This window comes from Episyrphus balteatus, chromosome 3 (genome assembly GCF_945859705.1).
Source record: "Episyrphus balteatus chromosome 3, idEpiBalt1.1, whole genome shotgun sequence".
NCBI lineage: Eukaryota > Metazoa > Arthropoda > Insecta > Diptera > Syrphidae > Episyrphus > Episyrphus balteatus.
In genome coordinates this window covers 56,698,683-56,708,918 of record NC_079136.1, presented here as the reverse complement: position 1 = coordinate 56,708,918, position 10,236 = coordinate 56,698,683, and the positions used below count along the sequence as shown (strand labels likewise).

Sequence of the window (10,236 nt, the reverse complement as noted above, 5' to 3'; positions counted from 1 at the left end):
TATAATTTCTTATCATACTACAATGAATGACAACAAAAGAAGAATCCCAATTTAAAACGAAAAAAATCTTTTATGAATGTATCTGAGAAATAACCACTAGCAACTTGTATCAAATTCAAACTTGTAACGTTCGATTCCAATTAAATCAAAAAATTCACAATAAGAACTTCCGTTGCACATAGGCTGTGAACTAATTTTTAGGACAAAAATTGCATCTTGGCATCACTTCATAACAAAAATATATATTTTTTTTTTTTCAAAACTGTCAAACAGAAATCTTGTGTCACAAACGTCACAGAAAAATTCATCATTATTCTCCGTCCGGAAATTATAAAATTAACAAGTCTCGCTCACACATAAAAAATATACCATAAAAATGTGTATTTAATTAATAAATTATTTATTAAATCAAGTGACAAACAACATAAACAAAAATATTCCAAGAAATCAACAAAAATAAAAACAAAAACATTTCACAAAAAACGCCTTCAGTTAAAATGCAAATGACTCAGTGAAATATAAAGAAAAAACAAATTATGACGACAAAAACGAAAACCACTGCGACAACAACGACCGTGAATTAAACAACAATAAAATACAAACTGTGTAATTATTTGTCCTTGACACAAAGTTAACAAAAAAAATTAAAGACAAATTTCTAGAAAAAAAAAAACAGTAAAAAATCTAATCAAAATGGATAATAAAGAACAACAGCAAGAGAATAATCCGCCAAGTGTCACAGTTGACATGGCTGCACCTGAAAACACAAATAATTCAGGACTCGCAAAACCACAGAGTGAAAAGAATGATGTTGAACGAAATGAACAAGAACCATCTCCATCTCCGCTTGCAGCAGCTGTTTCTGGAATATTAATTGCACCATCATCATCGTCGACAGCTTTGACCGCAGCGGCCCTGGCTGCTGCCGCCTCTGCCGCTGATGAACGCAGTTGTTGGATATGCTTTGCCACTGACGATGACAACAAGCTAGCCGCCTGGGTGCAGCCGTGCAAGTGTCGCGGCACCACCAAGTGGGTGCATCAGAGTTGTCTGTATCGATGGGTTGATGAAAAACAGAAGGGCAACGCCCTACGGAGCGTCAGCTGCCAACAGTGCCAAACTGAGTATATCATTGTGTTTCCACACATGGGCAAGTTTGCCAATGTTCTGGAAGTGTTTGACAATTTGATAAAGCGATTGAGTCCGTTTCTGGCGGCTGGCATATTTGTAGGGTCGCTCTATTGGACAGCGGTTACATATGGCGCTGTCACTTTTCTGCAGGTGAGTTTTGGATGGCAAAGAAAAAAATATACGTAGCCCAGTCAAATTAGGAAAAATAGCTAAATTAATTAGGTAAAAACTGAAAATTGATGGAGACCTAAATTAAGGCATATTATTGAACCTCTAACTCCAGGGCCGGATCGGAAATATTTAAAAACCAAAACGGCCGCCAATACAGTTTTTTCATTATATCTCTTTTATTTGCAATCCGATACAGAATTCTCTATAAAAAATATCCTTATTAATTTTTTCCATATCTTGAGTTGTTTTTACTTGCGATATAGGTACAGTTGTGTTCAAAATAATAGTAGTGGCTGCATCAAAAAAACATTTATTATAATTACGGTGCTTCTACGGCTAAAAATTTAGTTTCTTTGATGTCAAAGTTTGTAACGGTCAATTACTGATAAATGTATCATAGTTTCAAAATGAAAAAAAAGGTTCCAAATAATTTTTCATTGACTCTTGGTTGTTCTTTCTAATTTGACCTGTTCAAAATAATAGTAGTTAAAGTTATTTCTGAAGAATTTAAAAGCGGTTTATAACATAGAATATTTATTTTTGGTTTAAAAGTAAGTACTCATATAATATGAACAATTTTTCAACAAAAAACGATTTGTTTCGGTTTTAATCTATTTATAGTTCGAAGAGCAAAACACTGCAGTTCGGATAACGGAAACTTATACGAAAGCTGCTTGAAGAAGGGAAAACCTACTTGGAAATTCAAGGTTATATAAGGATGCTCCCCTACAATGGTAGCCAATGCAATAAACTCAACGAAAAACCCGAAACGTGCGGTAGAAAAAGAAAAAAGAACGTCGTAGATGACAGGCGTATTGTCCAGATGAGCAAAGTTGAGCCTTCTGCATCGTCGTTTCAAATCCAGAAGGCTTTAAGCCTGGATTGCAGTGCAGTGAACATTCGGAGGCGACTGTTAGAGACTAATTTGTACGCTTGAAGTTCACATAAAGTACCGTTGTTAACAAAGAAATATGTTAAAATACTAAAATTTTCGACCCTCCATGTTTAACTTTTTCCGTCGTATACTTTGGAACATCGGACGTATTCTGGAGATCCAGTACCACCAAAGAGGACAAATTTGCTCGCATCAGTAAACAATATGTTACGCTATTACTTCGCTGGCCAGTTTATGTAATCTTTTACAAACTGGATACGCTTTTTAACATGTTTCACAGAACTTTTCGTGGACTTCAAGCGTACAAATTAATCTCTAACAGTCGCCTCCGAATGTTCACTGCACTGCAATCCAGGCTTAAAGCCTTCTGGATTCGAAACGACGATGCTGAAGGCTCAACTTTGCTCATCTGGACAGTACGCCTGTCATCTACGACGGTCTTTTTTCTTTTTCTACCGCGCGTTTGGGGTTTTTCGTTGAGTTTATTGCATTGGCTACCATTGCAGGGGAGCATCCTCATAAAACCTTGAATTTCCAAGTAGGTTTTCCCTTCTTCAAGCAGCTTTCGTAAAAGTTTCCGCTATCCGAACTGCAGTGTTTTGCTCTTCGAACTTTAAATAGATTAAAACCGAAACAAATCGTTTTTTGTTGAAAAATTGTTCATATTATATGAGTACTTACTTTTAAACCAAAAATAAATATTCTATGTTATAAACCGCTTTTAAATTCTTCAAAAATAACTTTAACTACTATTATTTTGAACAGGTCAAATTAGAAAGAACAACCAAAAGTCAATGAAAAATTATTTGGAACCTTCTTTTTCATTTTAAAACTATGATACATTTATTAGTAATTGACCGTTACAAACTTTGACATCAAAGAAACTAAATTTTTAACCGTAGAAGCACCGTAATTATAAAAAATGTTATTTTGATGCAGGCACTACTATTATTTTGAACACAGCTGTATATGTAGGGCAAGTTTAGGATTCGGAAAAAAAAATCGAACTCGAGACAACAATTTTACATGACATTACGATGATGAAGAATGCCAAAAAAGTGGCTCTGGCAATTCTGTCTATCTGTCTGTCAGTAAGTAGCTCGACCTACAGCCTAAACTACTGGAGCTATTTTATTCAAACTTGGTTGTTGCCGCATCTGGTGATTCCCTAGAGGAGAAATTGAATTGTTTATTTTAGACCTGCCATATAACGGAAATAGAAAAGTTAATTTTTTTCAAAAACGGCTCTAACGATTTTGATTAAAATTATTATGTGTAATATAACACATAATAGCCAACTTTTTAAATAAAAAAAATATTTTTTGTACCGTTATTAACGGTACCTGTGATAGAACGTTTTTTTTTTAATTATTTCTATCTTCGTGACCTTTTAATCAATATATTGAATCCTAAAGCCCGCTTAGGATTCAATATGTTTTTTTTTAATTTATGAATTTCTCGTAAACGACAAAACAGTCTTCAACCAAATTTTTTATACAAAAATGTTAGAGTAAACGTTATTTAAAAACTTTAAAAAATAAAAAAAAAAAAAAAAATTTTGGATTTTTTAAAAAATTTTCAAACGGGTTATGAATTTTATCGAAATTTAGTTATTATGTATTGAATAATATTTTCTTAAAAATGGCGTACGAACTTTTTTTTTTGAAAAATGTTATAAAATTTTTATATATAAAAAATTATTAAAAAAAACGGCTCTAACGATTTTCGAAATTTTTAAAAAAAAAAATTCGTTTTTATGCAAGAAATCAAATTGCATACTTGGTTTTGTGTAAAATTTCATTTAAATCAATGTTTAATTAATTATTTTTTTTTTTTACATTACAAAAATAACAAAATTTAAATTTTCTCTAATTTTTTTTTCGGTAAAAAGCTTTAACATAATCGTTACTTTTACCATAAGAGCAAGTACGTGTGACTCCAGTCGTGCATTTTATTTTGTTATAGGTACAGCGGTAAACACATTAAATATTGTCACTTGATATGTAGTAGGATATCCCCCCATAGGACGACCTACCATCATCGTTATAACAGTTGAGAGTTATATTTTCTTAAAGGTAGTGTCTGAAGAAACTGTTTGCACATGAGTTGCTTGGCGACATCCTATCAAGGCATAGGGTTGCCATGCTTTAAAGTTCATTTTTTGAGTTTTTTCGACAATGCCATCCTGCTTAGGGTGAATATTTTAAACTTTTATTTTGAGCAAAATATTGATGAAATAATTTGAAAATAAATTTTTTTCAAAAAGAAGTAATGTACTTGGTGTTATTTTTACTGATGGATTTTACTAACCTTATATGGCAAATCTTAGAGTTGCAAACAAAATATTATTCAATTTAAATATTTATATATTCAGGATTTTTAGAAATTTGAAATTTTAGTAGGGTAAACTGAGGTGAATTTAAAAAAAGGCTAAAAAACCATTTCCTTAACAAAAAGTGATAGAAAACAGATTGATACTGGAATCGATAGATATTGTTCATACATATATAAAAGTCACACATACAATCGCAAAATGTTAAAAAATCTGCAACTCGAGATAAAAACGTTTAAAGTGAAAACAATTCACCAAAAATCAGCACGAAAGCTATTTAAAATGATGTTTATGTTTTTTAGAGAGCAAAAACAAAATAACTAGAACCGTATCTGTCAAATTTTTGATTTGACTTAGCTTTTTTGGCTTCTGTGTTTTTTTTAGAAAAATTACAGGTTTTTACATTTCAATACACTGTTAAACAAAAAAACAAATTTTAAAATATTTTTCTCGTTGCCTAATACTTTTTGTAGGGTATATTGAATATGTTAAAACTGTTTACTTCGATAAAATCAAATGATTTATTTTTTTATGAAAATCGGTTGGAAATAGACAAAGCTAGGGTATTTGCAATGTTTGAAGGTAAAAAAAAACTCTTTTTTGTCCCTAAATCCAGACTTTGGAGATATTTTGAAATTGGCGCCCCTTTTTGTCAATATTGCCGATCCGGCCCTGGAGGTAGAGGTCAGGACTTTTACATTGTTCAATAGTATGCCTTAATTTAGGTCTCCACCAATTTTCAGCTTTTACCTAATTAATTTGGTTATTTGCCTTTTTTTAAGCTAATTTGACTGGACTAAACAATCAACCTTGTAATTTCTATTTATTTTTTGTATTTAAAGATTGTTGGTCATAAAAAAGGATTGGCTTTGATGGAGAATGGGGATCCACTTGTTTTGTTGATTGGATTGCCAGCGATTCCGGTGGGCCTGGTTTTGGGACGCATGATTCGATGGGAGGATGCTGTCCTTCGATTAATTCGCAATCGACGAACGATGGCGAGGAAATTTCCACTTATGAGCTTGATTATTCCATATCCGTAAGTATTCCGATTATGTATAACACATTTTTTTTTATTCTTTTGCAAGACGAAGAGTGGGGGGAGAAGTAATTCCATTATGTTGACATATTTTCCGTTTTTGTATGCCTTGTTCCCAAGAAAGCAATATTCGATCATACGATACAACTCGTGTTTTTTTATTAGAATAGAGAAGGGGAATTGGGCCGAAAAAGGGGCGCAGAATGAATAGAATGCCAAGAATGGAATTGCATTATTATTGATTTTTTGGCGGCATTGCAATGTCAGTGCTTCTAATGATGTAGGTTGTAATAGCCTCGAAATAAGCAAAAGAGGGTAACATGTAGACATATAAGAAATATGCAGGTCGCGGTTATATTTTTGTTTGTTTGTTTTTTTTTTCTTCTGTGTCCGCTTCGTTAGGTGTGGTGAAGGAAATGAACTTGATATTGGAGGCATATGGGAGCACGTTTTTTGCAGGACAAGAAAAGGTTGTTGAAAATTGAAAATTCAGCAAAGAGTTACTAAGTCATGACTTTTAATAGAATTAAAATCAATTTCCAAAGCGGATGTTAGTTCTTATGGGTAAAACAATTGTGTCCAAAGAAATACATAATCAATTTTCGTTCGATGTCGGTACTAATCTGAATTCAATGCAGATTAATAAGAATAGCGCCGATAAGCATTTTTATTGTAGACGAACAGCCTTACATGTATATAAAATGCAATTGAGTCTTTTGAACAAATGTTGAGACATACATACATTTGAAAATTAACTGAAAAATATGGGCCACAAACACATTCCTCCTTACAAAAAACACAATTGATAGGAGGATTTTGGAAAAAAGTTTGTGTTAAAGCCTGGAGCTGAATTTAATTAATTTGTTTTGATTTATTGTTTCCGTATAAAGCCTTGTAGGTATGCTGCTGAAGTGAAACGAAAATTATTCTAAAAAATTCAGCGATCTTTTTATTGATTTAATTTTAAAACCCATTGAAGAATGATTATTCTTATTAAAATTTAAAAGATATAAAAGTATACCCCTAGATCGTACACTCTCATATTTTACATTATTCAAAGGCATGAAAAAAATTGATACGAAATACTGAAGGGCTTTTTATACGACAGTGATCAACGAATGAACGAACAAACGTGACTTAATACATTTTTATAACTCAATTTCAAGCAAAAACTTATTCAAATTATAAGAAACCAATTGACACTAATGTTAGGATACTAAAATTTGCATTTTTTCCAAACAAGAAAATTTTGTAAAAACAATTTGGTAGTAACGAATTGCAGTGCGGTTGCTTCGAACTGTCAAACTCTATTCGCGCTCCACATACCATCCGCATAAGTCGAAACAGTTGCATATGTTTAGCACAGTACTGTACCTTGACCTAAAGAATAAATCGCTGAAGCGACTTTCTTCAAACTTGGTAGTTTAAAGTTGAATGATTCCCTAGAGAGCAAATACAATTTTTTTTTGGAACCAAAACTAACGGTAACTACCAAGGAACCAAACTAATAACGGTACCTACATATCATAGAACTGTTTTTTTTTTATTCCTGAAATTCTCGTAAATGACAGAGCCGATTTTAACAAAAATTTCCAAACAAAAGCGTTTAAGACCGGTTTGCTGAATCGAAACTTAAGCATTTAAGTTCTACATAAATCCTTTTGTGACAGTGTACGCAGATGAAAAAGTAGGGAATAAGAGTTTATGTTCTACATAAATTATTTAAGTTTCGATTCAGCAAATGGCCCTAAGAATCATAATATTAAAATTTTATAAAATTAAAAAAAAACACATTTTTGATTTTTTTTAAATATTTGAATCTATTTTTTTTTTTTTTTAAATACATTTTAAAAGTAATACATTATGTATTTTAATTGAAAAATCCATTTTTAGAAAACGGGTTGTTGAATTTTTCGATATTTTGTTTTTAATTGTTGATTGATATATTCTTAAATATGGCGTAACACTTTTTTTTTGTTGAAAAATGCTTAAATTTTTTTAATAAAACGGTTTTAACGATTTTTATTTTATTTTTCTGAAGTTTCCTTTTTATACAAGAAATCAAAGACAATGTAGTCAAAATCATTTAATGGTGCTACATAATTAAAAAAATGTATGTTTATGAAATCCTTAAAAATCTGGCATTTTATATTTATGTATAATAGATCTCACGGGTTGTCTTTTTTAGTATTTTCCGTTTCCAAACTTGTTTTTGGGCTTTTTTTCTAGAAATAAATAAAAACAGCAGGAACATGAGCTATATATACCTCATTTAAAATGAACTTTCTAATGCGAGTTTCCAACAAAAACAACTACAATATGGACAAACTAGTTCTCAATATGTCTCGCAATTAAATAAGCTATTATCAAATGGTAAACACATATCCAATCTCCTTCCTAAACGCAAAAAAATGGACTAACAACGCTTACTGGCTTTCTTGTGTCTTGTTTAATTAATTTTTCAACCTCTAGCAAAACCTTGAGCAATATAGTAAAATTTAGTCTGTTATTGCTGTGATTAGTTTCTATTTTTAACCTGGTTATGTATGTTCACTAAATTTTGAAGCGAAATTATGATTGCTTCTATATTATTTTATTGATTTATGATACATTAAAATGTGATTTTCTTTTCGCTTAGTACGTAATTATAAATCGAATTCAACTACAATAAAAAGAACGGTCTGCATCAAAGCACTTATGTACTATGTCATTATGGGCAAGGCAAATATTAAATCGAATATACCTATGAAAACTGTTTGTTTGGACATTTGATCACTAAATTTAAACAATTTCAAAATAACATCATTTTTATGGTATTATTTGTATGCTTTATAAAAACACGTTCCAAATAGTATCTCTTTAGCTGGGGAAGAATTTTGACCAAATGTGCATACATCAAGTAAGTTTAGCAGCATTTTTGTTTAATCAAAAATTATCCAAACCTAATGAATTATCTAGTTATGAGAGATGTTATGAAAAAGCTTTCATTGCCCGTCTCCGTCTTAACAGACGTTACCAAAATCACTGTTATTTTGTGTTTAAGAACTTTTGGGCTTCCACAGTAGGTGTAAGCATTACATAAAACGAACACAGATTTAATAAAGATTTATTTCTACACACAAATATTTTCAAAATTTGTTTGTCTATAAATTTTTAAAAAACTTTATTAACCTATATTGATTTTTTGTACAATTTTAGCGATGAGGAAGAAGAACCAAGTGTACAAAATCCAGCGACGCCAACTCTTTCCGATCCAGTATCCGCAACTCGAATATTTTGCGGAGCACTGCTATTGCCAACAATATCATCGATTGTGGGTCGTCTTTTATTTGAAACAATCGAAAATACATTACATCGTACTCTTTTGGGTGGACTAACGTTTATTACCGTTAAAGGCATATTGAAGATATATCTCAAACAACAACAATTTACCCGCAAGAAAAAACGTAAAATTGTCGATTACACTGATGAAAATATTCGCACATTTGTCAACCGGAACACAAGACATGCCAATTTAAGTTCAACCCAACAAAGAGCTAACGAAAATATGGTATAGGGAATGGCCTATTCATCCTTCAAAATAAGAAAAAGACAAATGCTTTTTTTTTTAAACTAATATGTAGCATATGTAATCAAAAAAAAAAAACAAAACAAAAAAATTATACATATATATTTAACATAAATTTGGAATAATAATAATAATTACTATCTTTTACATAGAAATTTCGAAACATTTTTAATTCGGTTTTCGAAATAATGTTAATTTGTTTTCTCGTTTTAAACACTATGAAATAATAATTAACTAATATTAATATTAATTTTTATTCAAATACTTGTAAAGCTTTAAATAATACCTTATGTATTTAATATTTCTGTATTTGAATATTGTTGAAAAAGTAAAAAAATATAAACAAAAACTTTCTTGAATGCATCTCTTGCTAGATATTGACTAGAATTAATATTTGAATTTCTTTGAAAAATAGTCAACTCGTATTTAATCTTTTTTGATTTTTACAAAATTTTAAGATAATATTGAAACAAAACAAAAAAATATAACGGAGTGGGTGTTATTCAAAGGTAAACAAGAAAAAACATTATTTGTTAGTTGAGATAAATTTGTTGTAATTGTCAGTTGGAAAACAAAGACCAAATAAATCCGGAATTAATTCTTGTCAAATAAAAAATCTATACTTTTTATTTTACTGATTGAAAGCCATTACCAGAATTCTTACAACCGTCGAAAACATTCAGAAAAATATAAAATTATTGAAACGATTGAAAATATTGAAAATATTGGTCACAGTCACCGATCACCGATCCAAAAACAAGAATACCAAAATTGCAAGCAGATATAAAGAAATAGGTTGGTAAGTCATGCAGTACTCAAATCAATCCACGTATTGTGCACGTCACAGTTTGAATCTAAAACCATAAGAAAACAAACAGCCCTATTCTACTATTGGATTCACGTGAATCGCAGGATTCCCTTTCCTAATCATGTCAAATTGACTTTGAAAAACTTATAACTTTTGATAGCAAAGTGTTGTTCCCGTCTGTTTTAGAATTTCTAAAGAAAAAAAAATTGTTTAAATTTAATTTTAACCACCTTTTAAACGCTTCTTATTTTAGACTTTTACGTGAATCGAATAGCAGAATAGGGCTGAAATA

At 30.8% G+C, this 10,236-nt stretch overlaps 1 protein-coding gene across 1 annotated transcript; it reads left to right on the top strand.

Annotated features, from left to right (window-relative positions):
• Window positions 1–277: 277 nt before the first annotated feature.
• On the top strand, window positions 278–9,380 carry LOC129914683 (E3 ubiquitin-protein ligase MARCHF5). The gene is made up of 3 exons (XM_055994024.1): window positions 278–1,281; window positions 5,372–5,568; window positions 8,767–9,380. The coding sequence occupies exons 1-3, from the start codon at window positions 694–696 to the stop codon at window positions 9,122–9,124; spliced, it is 1,143 nt and encodes a 380-aa protein (XP_055849999.1). The 5' UTR covers window positions 278–693; the 3' UTR covers window positions 9,125–9,380.
• Window positions 9,381–10,236: the final 856 nt, after the last annotated feature.